This window comes from Bufo bufo, chromosome 5 (genome assembly GCF_905171765.1).
Source record: "Bufo bufo chromosome 5, aBufBuf1.1, whole genome shotgun sequence".
Taxonomy (NCBI): domain Eukaryota; kingdom Metazoa; phylum Chordata; class Amphibia; order Anura; family Bufonidae; genus Bufo; species Bufo bufo.
Window position 1 is genome coordinate 561,401,505 of NC_053393.1, and position 17,156 is coordinate 561,418,660.

General features: G+C 39.9%; 1 protein-coding gene across 2 annotated transcripts in view; it reads left to right on the plus strand.

Moving 5' to 3' along the window:
- Nucleotides 1–905: 905 nt before the first annotated feature.
- Nucleotides 906–17,156, plus strand: part of WNT3A (Wnt family member 3A) — a 109,678-nt gene continuing 93,427 nt past the window's right edge. For both annotated transcript variants that reach the window (XM_040431695.1, XM_040431694.1), the window contains exon 1: nucleotides 906–1,992. Coding sequence is in view for 1 of the 2 variants with exons in the window: in XM_040431694.1 (XP_040287628.1) it covers nucleotides 1,922–1,992 (71 nt within the window). In the remaining variant the exon portion in view is untranslated. The remainder of the gene's footprint in view (nucleotides 1,993–17,156) is intronic.

Below are 17,156 nucleotides of genomic sequence, written 5' to 3' on the forward strand. Positions count from 1 at the left end.
ACAGCCTTTCACACACCTTATATACCCACCAAGGGATATGTGTGCAGACAGCCTATCACACCTTATTTACCCACCGAGGGATATGTGTGCAGAAAGCCTATCACACACTATATATACCCACCGAGGGATATGTGTGCAGACAGCCTATCACACCTTATTTACCCACTGAGGAATATGTGTGCAGACAGCCTATCACACACTATATATACCCACCGAGAGATATGTGTGCAGACAGCCTATTACACATCTTATATAGCCAGTTCAGCACACATAACTCCCTTTATGACCTACACGCTTCTGACATTGAGAGTCGGAATTATTAATAATGGAACTGGACTGTAAATATATAAAACTGTACTATATGTGTGTATATTACTGTATATATGTGTATTATGCTGCAGTATATGTGTACACTACTGTACTATATCATTTCTTTCTGTATCTCATGATACCATGCACTATATCTATGTATACTCCTCTGTGCGCTGTTCACACCTCCGGGACAGGTCTTCCTGCAGTAAATGAAGTGCAGTGAGTGAAGGAGCAGCAGATCTGGCAGTGAATAGAGAAGCAGGCTCATTCTCCCCCCTCTGCCTGCCCTGGGAGTGAGGTTGTTATAGCTACATGAACCCCAGGGGTCCCCTGGTCTATTTAATGTGCCTTAATTCTTGCCCCTCTTGTGAAGGACAGCAGTGGAGCAGCAGCAGTGGAGGGGTTTGTGGGCCAACATGACTATCTCCTGGCAATTAGCTCATTCCTCCCTGACTGACAGAGCAGCAGCAGTGTCATCACAATTCCCCCTTGGCAAGAGCTGCTGATTGGGTCCTTGCAGGGAAGGAGTCTGCTCCAAAGTTTCTTCTTTTTAATATTTGCTTGTGGTGTGTTCTCCAGAGTGTGAGCTCAGTGCAGCCTGCAGCACCCAGGACACTAGGAGAGCCAAGCTCCTGCCCACCTGCACCACCCAGGACAAGAGGAGAGCCAGGCTCCTGCCCACCTGCAGCACCCAGGACACTAGGAGAGCCAAGCTCCTGCCCACCTGCAGCACCCAGGACAAGAGGAGAGCCAGGCTCCTGCCCACCTGCAGCACCCAGGACAAGAGGAGAGCCAAGCTCCTGCCCACCTGCAGCACACAGGACAAGAGGGAAGCCAGGCTCCTGCCCACCTGCAGCACCCAGGACACTAGGAGAGCCAGACTCCTGCCCACCTGCAGCATCCAGGACCAGAGGAGAGGTAGGCTGCTGCCTACCTGCAGGACCCAGAACCAGAGGGGAGCCAAGCTCCTGCCCACTGGCAGCACCCAATACAAGATTAGAGCCAGGCTCCTGCCCATCAGCAGCACCCAGAACCAGAGGAGCTAGGCTCCTACTGCAAACAGAATAAGGGAAGAACTAGGTATCTGCCTTCCTGTCCAGGACAAGAGAAGAACCAAGGTCCTGCCAACCTACAGTACCCAGGACAAGGTGGAGCCAGGCTTCTGCCCACCTGCCCAATACAAGAGGAAAACCAGATTCCTACTGACTTGCAGCACCCAGAACAAGAGGAGAGCCTGGTTCCTACACCAAATCCTTCTCAGTACTAGAGGTGAGCAAGGTAACTACCCACCTACACCCAGGACAAGCTGTTACCTACTTACTTGCAACACCCAAATTAAGGTAGAGCCAGGCTCCTACTCACCTGCCTTCAGCACCTAGCACAGAAGAGTCTGACTCCTGCCCACCTACTGCAGTGCCCAGTACAGGAGAAAAGTCGGACTCCTGCCCACCTACCTGCAGTGCCCAGTACAGGAGGAAGATCGGGCTCTGTCTGCTCCACACTTTGGGGTTCTCACTTTCTGGATATTTTTCTGGATAGTTTTTTTTAAAAATATATATATATAATTTGCCAGAGAATAATCTGAACTTCGCTTCCTTTCTTCTGGACAATGTTCTCATTTGGATATTTGCTGTTTCTCTGTGGACTTCGCCAGGTTCTGACAACCTATCCAATCTGGTGGTAAGTGCCCCACTGAATGCATTATAAGTAGTATTATCATTGAGTGTTATGATGTGATGGGGGGGCAGCTCAGCATTTGGGGGCCCCAGCCTCATACAGATAACGTAGAGATGGTAGGAGTTGTCCAGGATTTGCTCTTTTGCAGTCAACAGAAGAAAACAACAAAAACTCGCAAAACTTTTTTTTTTTTTTTTTTTTAATTTTTGCTGTGAGGGAGAAACATAAAATCAGGAAAGACAAGACTGGGCAGCCTGAACCCTGCACTGCAGAGGCTAGACTGTGCCTGGTATAGGGGTGTGTGCACACAGATCTAAGGATGTGGGTGTTTATATAATGTATCGGTATTTATTATGATATTGTTTTCAGTGTTTCTTATGATTTGTTACATTGTATATTTAGCTCCTTCGGTTGTGGCCGTCTGGTGACCTCTGCTGGTCTCCTATGTTTAGCTTGTTGTAGGAGATCACTGGTGGGTCAGGGGGATCTGCTCATCTCTTATGTTTGGGTTGTTGTAGGAGATCACTGTGGATCAGGGGGATCTGCTCATCTCTTATGTTTGGGTTGTTGTAGGAGATCACTGTGGATCAGGGGGATCTGCTCATCTCTAATGTTTGTAGTCAGTGATCACTGGGGTCTGCTCGTCTCCTGGTCTGTACTCAGTGATCACTGGGGATCTGCTCGTCTCCTAGTCTGTACTCAGTGATCACTGAGGATCTGCTGGTCTCTTGGTCTGTACTCAGTGATCACTCGGGATCTGCTGATCTCTTGGTCTGTACTCAGTGATCACTGGGGATCTGCTGATCTCTTGGTCTGTACTCAGTGATCACTGGGGATCTGCTCGTCTTCTGGTCTGTACTCAGTGATCACTGAGGGTCTGCTGGTCTCTTGGTCTGTACTCAGTGATCACTGGGGATCTGCTCGTCTCTTGGTATGTACTCAGTGATCACTGGGGATCTGCTCGTCTCCTAGTCTGTACTCAGTGATCACTGGGGATCTGCTGGTCTCTTGGTCTGTACTCAGTGATCACTGGGGATCTGCTGGTCTCTTGGTCTGTATTCAGTGATCACTGGGGGTCTGCTCGTTCTCCTGGTCTGTACTCAGTGATCACTGGGGGTCTGCTCGTTCTCCTGGTCTGTACTCAGTAATCACTGGGGATCTGCTCATCTCCTGGTCTGTACTCAGTGATCACTGGGGATCTGCTTGTCTCTTGTTCTGTACTCAGTGATCACTGGTGATCTGCTCATCTCCTGGTCTGTACTAAGTGATCACTGGTGATCTGCTCGTCTCTTGGTCTGTACTCAGTGATCACTGGGGAACTGCTGGTTTCTTGGTCTGTACTCAGTGATCACTGGGGATCTGCTCATCTCCTGGTCTGTACTCAGTGATCACTGGTGATCTGCTCGTCTCTTGGTCTGTACTCAGTGATCACTGGGGATCTGCTGGTTTCTTGGTCTGTACTCAGTGATCACTGGGGATCTGCTGGTCTCTTGGTCTGTACTCAGTGATCACTGGGGATCTGCTGGTCTCTTGGTCTGTACTCAGTGATCACTGGGGATCTGCTCCTCTCTTGGTCTGTACTCAGTGATCACTGGGGATCTGCTCTTCTCTTGGTCTGTGCTCAGTGATCACTGGTGATCTGTTCCTCTCTTGGTCTGTACTCAGTGATCACTAGGGATCTGCTCCTCTCTTGGTCTGTACTCAGTGATCACTGGGGATCTTCTCTTCTCTTGGTCTGTACTCAGTGATCACTGGTGATCTGTTCCTCTCTTGGTCTGTACTCAGTGATCACTAGGGATCTGCTCCTCTCTTCGTCTGTACTCAGTGACCACTGAGGATCTGCTGGTCTCTTGGTCTGTACTCAGTGATCACTGGGGATCTGCTGATCTCTTGGTCTGTACTCAGTAATCACTGGGGATCTGCTGGTCTCTTGGTCTGTACTCAGTAATCACTGGGGATCTGCTGGTCTCTTGGTCTGTACTCAGTGATCACTGGGGATCTGCTGGTCTCTTGGTCTGTACTCAGTAATCACTGGGGATCTGCTGGTCTCTTGGTCTGTACTCAGTGATCACTGTGGATCTGCTCGTCTTCTGGTCTGTACTCAGTGATCACTGGGGATCTGCTCCTCTCTTGGTCTGTACTCAGTGATCACTGGTGATCTGTTCCTCTCTTGGTCTGTACTCAGTGATCACTAGGGATCTGCTGGTCTCTTGGTCTGTACTCAGTGATCACTAGGGATCTGCTCCTCTCCTGGTCTGTACTCAGTGATCACTAGGGATCTGCTCCTCTCCTGGTCTGTACTCAGTGATCACTTGGATCTGCTCTTGATGCTTTTATATATAGGTTGAAGCTCCCAGCTGAGAATTCTTGCTTTATGAGACATTGTGCAGGTTTTATTAGGACGCCCTGTGGCCCCCCTTTGTTAGGGATCTATTAGGGTTTCCTTTATAGAAAGAGCCATTAAGATCTAAGGCGTAATAAGATGATTATATTTTAGGGTTAGGGATTTGAGGGTTCAGAGCCAATACCATACACTTAGCACCTCTCAGTAAGGGCAGGTGCTCCCTCTTCTCTTTCTTTGCCTGAGGAGCTGCAGGGAGATATGTCTGACCAGGTATGTACCTGTGGGAAGCAGCGCAGGGTCCTGGTATGTGGTGAGATGTTTGGACAGAAGATCTTCACTGCAGCACAAGCCTCATCTGTAATTATAAAGTCAGCTAATGGGGCCTGACCGGGCAAGAGCCGAGGAAGAGGGGAGCTACAGTGCACTGCAGCATGGAGATTGTGTGACAAGTCACAAGTCACCTGCCAGGGGTAATACTCCACTAATAACCCCCTCCCGATCACTGTGTGCCCAGGGTGGTGCACTGCAGCCCATCGCCTATGAGTATCAGTCCTGCTTCACCTGGGAGGCCCTTGTATGGGATTTGCAGGTGGGGTGAAGGGTACATGGGGTGGCTGTGCTCTCAGTGTCACCATTGGGTGAGGTTCCTTGTCTCACAGGCATCTCAGGTATGTCTGCAAGACAGAATTCATTTCAATTAGAAGGTCATAAAATGCAAATGTGCTCTTGATAAGACAGGCAGAAGGAACACCTGGCCTGTAATCCATAATGAGCAATGTTTAATTCACAGTTATTATACAGCTTATAATTACAAAGCATTGATGCATTCCTGGAGCTGACAGGGGAAGACATTCCACCGAAACCCACATAAATATTCCCTGTCACCTCCGCACTCTCAAGTCCCTGCTGTTCACCTACAGGGCAAAAAGAAAAAGAAAAAAAAACTTTCTTTATGAAAGCAGTTTTTTTAAATGTAACTTTTCTGACCTATTTTTACAGGGAAAAAAATTTTTAAATTTTTTATTTTTTGAAGGAATAAATGAGATACTAAAAATAAGATTAATTGTGGGTCGTTTCCTTCTATCTCACACACAGGCAGATGGTTTCTATTCTTTCAGGTTTCCTTTGTTTTAGGACTTGTTTCCATTTTAATATTTTAAATACGTTTTTAGAAAAAATCTGGGTAAATGAACCTGAGAAAACCCAAGAGCTTGTAGTGTTGGAAAAATCTGCACATTCAGACATTCGTGTGTCCGAACTGTCTTTTCTATGGTTCTGGACAAAGACAGAAAGTCATTAAATGGTTAAAACTCATTGGAAATTGTCAATTATAAATGTAATTAACCCCTTAACGACCAGTGCTGTACATGTACGGCGGGCTGATCGGGCAGATGCAGGAGCCCACCCTTATCAGCGGCACGGACCCGGCAGTCACTGACAGTTGGCCCCCTGCTGCATACACCGATGCCGGCGTGTTAACCCCTTGTATGACCGTGGCGAGCAGAGGGTTTGCGGAGGGTACGGGTGCCCTGTGCTTCCCCATCGGGTCCCCGTGTTGCAGTGAAGGCAGCCCGATGCTTCTACGGAAGCCTGTGAGATCCAGCCCTTAGGCTGACAGCCAAAGGTTGTATTGTAATGAATTACAGAGGGGATCAGACCTCAGAAGTTGAAGTCCCAGAGTGGGACAAAAATAAAAAGTTTAAAAAGTTTAAAAAAAAAGTGTTTTTCATAATAAAAAAAAGTAATAAAATTAATTCCCAAAATAAAACATTAAATTGTAAAAAAAAGAATTGAAAAAAACAGACATATTGGGTATTTCCACATCTGTAACAAATGGCTCTACAAAAATATCACATGATCCACCCCCTGACCTGAATGCCGTACAAAAAAATAAAAATAAAAACTGTGCTAAAACAATCATTTTTTTGTCACCTTACATCACAAAAAGTGCAACACCAAGCGATCAAAAAGGCGTATGCACCCCAAAATAGTAACAATAAAACCGTCACCTCACCCTTCAAAAATGAGACCCTAAATAAAACAATCGGGCCAAAAATAAAAAAAGTATGACTCTCAGAATATGTAGACACTAAAATATGATTTTTTTGGTTTCAAAAATGCTTTTATTGTATTAAAAGTAAAAAAAAATAAAAAAAATAGACATATTAGGTATCACTGCGTCCATAACAACCGGGACTATTAAAATATCACATGACTTAACCCCTCAGGTGAACACCGTAAAAAAAAAAAAAAAAAAAGCTATTTTTTGTCACCTTACATTACAAAAAGTGTAATACCAAGCTATCAAAAAGTCATATGCACCCCAAAATCAAACCAATCAAACCGTCATCTCATCCCACAAAAATTGAGCCCCTACACAAGACAGTCGCCCAAAAAAAATAATAACTATGGCTTTCAGAATATGGAGACACTAAGAAAAAAAAACAACCAAAAAAAATTGGTATTGTAGCGTCTGTAACAACCTGTTCTATAAAAATACCACATGATCTAACCTGTCAGATGAACATTGTAAGAAACTAAAAATAAAAACTGTGCCAAAACAGCTATTTTTTGTTACCTTGCCTCACAAAAAGTGTAATATAGAATAACCAAAAATCATATGTACCCCAAAAAAGTACCAACAAAACTGCCACTTTATCCCGTAGTTTCCAAAATGGGGTCATATTTTGGGAGTTTCTGCTCTAGGAGTGCATCAGGGGGGCTTCAAATGTAACATGGCAGCTTAAAATTATCCCAGTGAAATCTGCCTTCCAAAAACCATATGGCGTTCCTTTACTTCTGAGCCCTGCCGTGTGCCCGTACAGCGGTTTACGACCACATATGGGTTGTTTCTGTAAACTACAGAATCAGGGCAATAAATATTGAGTTTTGTTTGGCTGTTAACCCTTGGTTTGTTAGCGGAAAAAAAATGGATTCAAATGAAAAATCTGCCAAAAAAGTGAAATTCTGAAATTTCATCTACATTTTCCATTAATTCTTGTAAAACATCTAAAGGGTTAACAAAGTTTGTAAAATCAGTTTTGAATACCGTCAGGGGTGTTGTTTCTAAAATGGTTCCATTTTTGGGTGGTTTCTACTATGTAGGCCTCACAAAGTGACTTCAGACCTGAACTTGTCCCTAAAAAGTGGGTTTTGGAAATTTTCTTAAAAATGTTAAGATTTGCTTCTAAACTTCTAAGCCTCTAATGTCCCAAAAAAGAAAATGCAATTTACAAAATGATCCAAACATGAAGTAGACATATGGGAAATGTAAAGTAATAGCTATTTTAGGAGGTATCACTATCTGTTTTAAAAGCAGAGAAATTAAAATTCTGAAAATTGCTAATTTTTCCAAATTTTTGGTAAATTTGGTATTTTTTCATAAATAAAAATGAAATATTTTGACTCAAATTTACCACTGTCATGAATTACAATATGTGACGATAAAACAATCTCAGAATGGCCTGGATAAGTAAAAGCGTTTTAAAGTTATCACCACATAAAGTTACACATGTCAGATTTGCAAAAAAAATGGCCTGGTTCTTAAGGTAAAAAATGGCAGGGTCCTGAAGGGGTTAAATAGGTCAAATTCAGCAAGAAACTTTAATTAAAATAAGAACATAACCAACAAGAGGCAATTGAATTTTATTTTTGGGATTCTTTGGAAATTTCTCAAAGATTTTTATTTTTTATTTTTTGAAGGGATTGATCTTGTTTCTTAATGTTCATTTTTTATTTTTTGTTCCCTAAATAAAGATTTGGAGAATTTCACAAATAGTTTGTTTTAGAAGTCAGTGACCAAAGTGTCATTTACAAGCTATTATTCGCGAACCTTAAAGGCACAGTGTCATGTAAATGAGAAGCTCCTCCCCTCGAACATAAAGGGTGAAAGGTGCTGCTTTAAGACGAAGAAGAAACAGATATTATTTCAGCCTTAGCTTCTCATATTTTCAATGTTTTTTTTGTTTTTTTCTCGTTCCTGGATTTTGCAAATACATCATAACTTTGCCTGCAGTCAAAGCCATAAAACATTAACCCGTTTCATCCCAGAGGAATGTGCAGCTCGCTATGTGGCACTGGGTGCTGCAGGGCTCTGAGGCCGGGACAAGGTCGTAGCAATCTCTACTAAATAGTTGTCTTTGAATTGCAGGCATTTTTGAATTGCAAGGGTTAACTGTCCTTTAATCTATTGTTACCCCTTTGGCTGAGAAGCAAATGGACAAATTCAGACACGTGCAAAGGACGATTATCAAAGGGATTTTTTTGTAGCCAAAAAGAAGAAAAAAAATAGAAAAAAAATTGCAGTCCCCCTTCCCCAAATGCAGGAAATGCTGGGAGACATGGCCATGTAAAGCGGTAATGATTGTCACTCCTGTTTGTGCTATTCCTGTTAAGTGACATTAAATACACTTGTGTCATCTCACCCCGCGGCCACGTCTTCTTCTCAAGTGTCAGGGACCTCTCAGACTTTGACGCAGATCATTTCTATGCAAAAATTGTGAAATAGTGATTCAAAAATCTAATGAGGCAAAAAAACATGAGGCAAGTTTACCGTATGGAGCACATTTTCATAAAACTCACAGGAGGCTAACTAGATTCTGTGAATTAGTTTCTTCATTTGTTTTTCTAATTCAAAAATTATTTTCTTCTCATGTAAAGATTTTTCCACACCTTAAACTGCAGCAGACAATGAATTTAGGTGGTAATATTCCAAATTAAGTGTAAATATGGAAGGAAAGGACATGGGGTCAGACAGAAGAATTAATAAAGACAAAATAAAAAATCCACAAAAACACAAAAGACTAAAAGACCAAACTGCAGCATTGATTGTAGTCAAATAGATCAATAACTGGATATTTGTAAAAAAAAAAAAAAAATTGTGTGAAAAAATGAAAAACTAAAAACTTGAAAATGTTGATGTAAAAAAGTAAAATGTGATCAGATTTAAAAGATTGAAATAATACAATAAAATGTCGTTTAACGTCAATAATGAAATGAAATAGACAATTCTAAAGACATGAACGAAGGTCGATCTCTAACATGAGCCCTGAGATTTCTACCTTTTCTAAATCACAAACCTATAGAACAAAAAAGCTAAATAACTTTTATTTTAATTTTTAAATATTTTTTTATGTTTGTGGGTTTCATTCTATTACATCATTCATATGGATATATTCTCATTATTTAGTGTTCTTATAAATTATTCATATTCTTAGCACATTTTTATGTGTAATTAGTGTGAAATGACTTATACAGGGAGATCATTTTTTAACATTTTAGAAAATGCTCCATCCCCGGCCATTGTACTGCATGTTCCAGGACTATAGAACCGCCTGTGCTTTGGGGACCGTCCTAGAAGGATTTGTGCTGAGGAGTTCATGATGGAACATCATCTTTGTGCCCATTGTCCGGGGAACGAGCTTTAATCCGTGTGTTAATTATTTATTCACAGCTTTTCAGAGGAAGACCCTTAACCCAAATATGTCTTGTCCAAGCTTTCTTAAGATAGACAATTTATCACTGAGGAAGAAAAGGTCTTGGCTGATTGTGACGAGCTCTGTGGGTAGAAATGCTTCTAAGACACAATTGAATTCCTCAATCTCTTGTATTTATTGTCTTCATACAAGAGGAGGGGGTAAAATATCGAAAACCCAACATCAACTGCGAATAACTGGAAGATACGTAGATGTAAAAAATAGACAGATTGATTGATTGGTCAATAGATAGATAGATAATAGATAGATAGATAGATAGATAGATAATAGATAGATAGATAATAGATAGATAATAGATAGATAGATAATAGATAGATAATAGATAGATAGATAGATAGATAGATATGTGATAGATAATAGATAGATAGATAGATAGATAGATAGATAATAGATAATAGATAGATAATAGATAATAGATAGATAGATAGATAGATAGATAATAGATAGATAATAGATAGATAGATAATAGATAGATAGATAGATAGATAATAGATAGATAGATAATAGATAGATAATAGATAGATAATAGATAGATAGATAGATAGATAGATAATAGATAGATAATAGATAGAGAGATAGATAATAGATAGATAATAGATAATAGATAGATAAATAGATAGATAATAGATAGATAGATAGATAGATAGATAGATAGATAATAGATAGATAATAGATAGATAATAGATAATAGATAGATAAATAGATAATAGATAGATAATAGATAATAGATAGATAATAGATAAATAGATAGAAGATAGATAATAGATAGAAAGATAGATAGATGATAGATAGATAGATAGATATGAGATAGAAAATAGATAGATAGATAGATAGATAATAGATAGATAATAGATAGATAGATGATCGATAGATAATAGATAGATAGATAATAGATAGATAAATAGATGATAGATAGATATGAGATAGATAGATAGATAGATAATAGATAAATAATAGATAGATAGATAGATAGATAGATAGGAGATAGATAATAGATAGATAGATAGATAGATAGATAGATAGATAGATAGATAGATAGATAGATTACTGCCTGCCATAGACTGAGAGGAGTCTGATATACCATGGACTCCTATACCCCCACCCTGTATATGTCCCCATCCCCCAACCCTACCCAGTTATTTCCCACTTGCTTTGTCAATGCTAAAATGTATTTAGTCCTGACAATAAAGCTTATTTGATTTGATAGATGATAGATAGATAGATAGATAATAGATAGATAGATAATAGATAGATAATAGATAGATAGATAGATAGATAGATAATAGATAATAGATAGATAATAGATAGATAATAGATAGATAGATAGATAGATAGATAATAGATAGATAGAGAGATAGATAGATAGATAGATAGATAGATAGATAGATAATAGATAGATAGATAGATAATAGATAGATAGATAGATAGATAGATAATAGATAGATAGATAGATAATAGATAGATAGATAGATAATAGATAGATAATAGATAGATAATAGATAGATGATAGATGGATAGATAGATAGATAGATAGATAATAGATAGATGATAGATAGAAGATAGATATGAGATAGATAGATAGATAGATAGATAATAGATAGATAGATAATAGATAGATGATAGATAGATAGATAGATAGATAGATAGGTAATAGATAGATATGAGATAGATAGATAATAGATAGATGATAGATAGATAGATAGATAGATAGATAGATAGATACAGTAGATAGATAGATAGATAATAGATAGATAGATAATAGATAGATAGATAGATAGATAATAGATAGAAGATAGATATGAGATAGATATGAGATAGATAGATAATAGATAGATAATAGATAGATAGATAGATAGATAGATAATAGATAGATAGATAGATAATAGATAGATAGATAGATAGATAGATAGATAGATAGATAGAAGATAGATAGATAGATAATAGATAGATAGATAGATAATAGATAGATAGATAGGCTGAAGAAATTCCACGGCACATCCAAGGCGTTAAATAGTAGAAAAACTTTATTCACCAGACCCGCAACGTTTCGATCCGCTTCCTGGGATCTTTCTTCTGGTGAATAAAGTTTTTCTACTATTTTACGCCTTGGATGTGCCGTGGAATTTCTTCAGCCTATTATTTGGAGGGGGATCACCTCCACAACCGCTGGCACTCCGCCTGTACCTGTTATACAGCTGTGCTGCCCAACCTTCCTTTCTTGTCTAGATAGATAGATAGATAGATAGATAGATAGATAGATAGATAGAGAGATAATAGATAGATATTAGATAGATAGATAGATAGATAGATAATAGATAGATAATAGATAGATATAGATAGATAGATAGATAGATAGATAGATAGATAGATATGAGATGAAAAAATAGATAATAGATAGATAGATAGATAGATAATAGATACATATGAGATAGATAGATAGATAGATAGATAGATAGATAATAGATAGATATAGATAGATAGATAGATAATAGATAGATAATAGATACATATGAGATAGATAGATAGATAGATAGATAGATAGATAGATAGATAGATAGAAGATAGATGGATATGAGATGGATAGATAGATAAATAGTAGATAGATAGATAGATAGATAGATAATAGATTATGGGGTCAGACTGTAGTTGACTCCTATACATTATCTAATCTAGACGTAGCTTACTTCAGTCTGGTTATCACACTAATGTCGTATGTTTGACTTTGATGGGAATGTTGGAACTTCTTCCATATAGACATAAAAAAAAACACATCATCATAGATGTTCTGAAATATTATCATTTTTATTATAAAGGTGTCTTAACTTCTGACCCCGTGTGACTTCTAGAACATCTTGAGCTGTGCCAGTTGTCCCGTTTCTGTTCCCTTCATCTTTCCCAAGATTGTCTTCACCATTGAGATGCTTCTTCTCATTAAATGTTAAGAATACAAGGAATTGTCCTCCTCATTTAGTTAGCATCCACTTGTTTATTTTCATCCTAGGTCTTCACCAAACTCCACAGGTCATAGACATCAAAACCTTTCCTGTCTCGACTTTTGTCGTCCAGCACTTAACTGGATAACTCTCTCACATTCCTTAACGTGAAGACTTCTTCTACATTTTACTGTGTGTTCCTCTATGTTGTAATTTTGGATATTTTATAGTAAACTGCTGTAATCTAAGCTCCCTCTTCTGTGTCTTCTCCATCAGATCCACATTCCCACCTTTATATTTAGAGACAATTTCTTCTTTTAGGTTTCTCGATAGGGTCTTCAGGTATTCTTTCATATTGACCTATGAATTTTGTCATCTACAAATGTTGATGCTTCTTTCAGCAATCTTCCATCTTTCTCGACTTCTGCATCTCTCATGTCATAGTTGGTGGCTAGGTTGAGAAAAGCATGCCCATAAAGTGGTCATGCACCATAGACAGAGGTTAGTTGATGGTTGAACAATCATCAGGTGAACATTCGTTTTGTAGACACGGCCATGGACATTGTAGTCCACATTGGCTGTTACAGTTGTTCAAACTTCCCTTAGACTTTCAATAAAACCAGTTGATGGATGAAAGATATTTCTGGAAACGTTCCTTTCATTCACCAAGAATCTTTTTTGAATGAAAGATCTTTCATCTATTGGGCAAAGATTTTAAACATGACTGACTTCTTTTCAAATGATAATTGTCTGCCATTGGTCAGCTAAAATGATCAATCATTGCTAAATATCACTGAACTTTGGTTGAAATCGTCTGATTTGATCCACTTTAGACTAATGTGTATGGCCATCGATACTATGGCCAATGACTCTTTATATTTGTGCCTTGATGTCATGTATACAGGTATATTACTGACAATCTTTGCTTCTATGCTCTGTGCTTCTATGTACACTAGTCATTTTCACCACCTAAATACCAAGGCTGGTGAGAAGTATTCAGTAATAGGGTTCCCATATCGTATCATTTATTTGCATGTGTCCCATCCGGCCAATAAATCAATTAACCAGGTGTTTTCCAAGCACAGTATAGACTGCGTATAGCACAGGAAGTTCTCTGAGCAATAAACAGAGGAAGCACCAGAGGGTACAGGGCTGGATGAGGCTTCCAAAGAGAGTGTGGGAAACTTGCCACAAATATCCAGGTGAATGGAAAATATGGAGGTTTATGACCTACTGGGCGGGTGATCCGACTGCCATCTCGGAACTTCATAAATGAAGCTTTACAGCCATTAAAATAAGAACAGCCCTCCATTTCTGTGCCAAAGGCAAGGATAGCCTCGTAATGTGTCCACAGATCTGACAATGTCCGGCAGTCACACCACAATGTATAGAATAACCATCATATGCTGGGACTCTGAAGAAGCATTGGCTAAAGCGTTATGACTATGTAGGCCGAATGTCTCAGATGTCATCAGTCTCGATACATTTCTTGTGGATATAAATATGCAGTATGAATGGGTGAACTACAATCCTCAGCCTCTGTAACTCCCTACCCCTTATCTGGTCTTAGATATAAAGTATCAGTTGTCTCCAGAATGTCAGGAGATTCTTTATACGTAGAACAGGAGAACTTCTTGAACACTAATCGATGATTCTTCTATTACATTCTGATTTCTGCTGCATGGAAGCTTCTATCCCTACAGACAAGCTTACACCTTAAGAAATCATATTATAAAGCTTTGCTTTAGCTTTTAAGTTTGTGCTTGTACAAAGACGAGACGAGGGACTGAGGGATATTATTCTAAAACTCTCTCTTCCCCGGTCCCCAGATACCCCAGCCGGGCGGATGAGCAGCAGCATCCCATCTCCTCTCAGCAGGGCACCAGTGGAGCTTAATGCATAATTAGTAGGTTTAATGAACTGCACTTTCTTATATGCAAATACTGAGGCATGCATATATGCAAATAAAGCTCCAATAGAAGGAACAAACACAAGTATCTGTCCTTCCAGAGGACATTACTCCCCGAGAGTCACAAAAATAATGAGAGATCATGGGGGGTGGGGGGCATCTTCAATATAATGATAATATAGGCTGGGAAGGATTGGCTCTGTTGCCATTACCATGTCTGATGATGTGCGGTGGGCACAGGGCTGCCCAGAACATCATCTTTATTCTAACCTGGAGAGCGAATATAATAAAGGGGTCAGAAGGACTGACCAACATAGAGGAGTGAGGAAGTCTGACCAACATCGTGGGATCAGGAGGACTGAACAACATAAAGGAGAATGGAGGACTGATCAATGTAGAGGGATCAGGAGGACTGCCGAATATAGAAGAATCAAGAGGACTGACCAATATAGAAGAATCAAGAGGACTATGAATATAGAAGAATCAAGAGGACTGACCAATATAGAAGAATCAAGAGGACTACGAATATAGAAGAATCAAGAGGACTGACCAATATAGAGGGATCAGGAAGACTGAACAATGCAGGGGTCAGTAGGACTGGCTAATGTAGGGTGATCAGGAGGACTGACCAACATACAGGAATCAGTAGGACTGATCAATATAGAGGAATCAAGAGGACTGACCAATATATAAGAATCAAGAGGACTGACCAATATTAAGGGATGAAGAGGACTGACCAAAATATAAGAATCAAGAGGACTGACCAATATTGAGGGATAAAGAGGACTGACCAATATAGAGGGATCAGGAAAACTGAACAATGCAGAGGTCAGTAGGACTGGCTAATGTAGGGTGATCAGGAGGCGAGACCAACATACAGGAATCAGGAGGAATGACGAATATAGAGGAATCAAGAGGACTGACCAATATAGAAGAATCAAGAGGACTGACCAATATAGAAGAATCAAGAGGACTGACCAACATACAGGAATCAGTAGGACTGATCAATATAGAGGAATCAAGAGGACTGACCAATATAGAAGAATCAAGAGGACTGACCAATATTGAGGGATGAAGAGGACTGACCAATATATAAGAATCAAGAGGACTGACCAATATTGAGGGATGAAGAGGACTAACCAATATAGAGGGATCAGGAAGACTGAACAATGCAGAGGTCAGTAGGACTGGCTAATGTAGGGTGATCAGGAGGACTGACCAACATACAGGAATCAGTAGGACTGATCAATATAGAGGAATCAAGAGGACTGACCAATATACACTCACCTAAATAATTATTAGGAACACCATACTAATACGGTGTTGGACCCCCTTTTGCCTTCAGAACTGCCTTAATTCTACGTGGCATTGATTCCACAAGGTGCTGATAGCATTCTTTAGAAATGTTGGCCCATATTGATAGGATAGCATCTTGCAGTTGATGGAGATTTGAGGGATGCACATCCAGGGCACGAAGCTCCAGTTCCACCACATCCCAAAGATGCTCTATTGGGTTGAGATCTGGTGACTGTGGGGCCATTTTAGTACAGTGAACTCATTGTCATGTTCAAGAAACTAATTTGAAATGATTCGAGCTTTGTGACAAGGTGCATTATCCTGCTGGAAGTAGCCATCAGAGGATGGAGACATGTTCTCATTCTGTTTACGCCAAATTCCGACTCTACCATTTGAATATATTAAAAGAAATCGAGACTCATCAGACCAGGCAACATTTTTCCAGTCTTCAACAGTCCAATTTTGGTGAGCTCGTGCAAATTGTAGCCTCTTTTTCCTATTTGTAGTGGAGATGAGTGGTCCCCGGTGGGGTCTTCTACTGTTGTAGCCCATCCGCCTCAAGGTTGTGCGTGTTGTGGCTTCACAAATGCTTTGCTGCAGACCTCGGTTGTAACGAGTGGTTATTTCAGTCAACGTTGCTCTTCCATCAGCTTGAATCAGTCGGCCCATTCTCCTCTGACCTCTAGCATTCACAAGGCATTTTTGCCCACAGGACGGCCGCATACTGGATGTTTTTCCCTTTTCACACCATTCTTTGTAAACCCTAGAAATGGTTGTGCGTGAAAATCCCAGTAACTGAGCAGATTGTGAAATACTCAGACCGGCCCGTCTGGCACCAACAACCATGCCACGCTCAAAATTGCTTAAATCCCCTTTCTTTCCCATTCTGACATTCAGTTTGGAGTTCAGGAGATTGTCTTGACCAGGACCACACCCCTAAAAGCATCGAAGCAACTGCCATGTGATTGGTTGACTAGATAATTGCATTAATGAGAAATAGAACAGGTGTTCCTAATAATTCTTTAGGTGAGTGTTTAAGAATCAAGAGGACTGACCAATATTGAGGGATGAAGAGGACTAAACAATATAGAGGGATCAGGAGGACTGATCAATGCAGTGGCATCAGTAGCACTGGCCAGTATAGAGTGATGAGGAGGACTGACCAACATAGAGGAATCAGGAGGACTGAC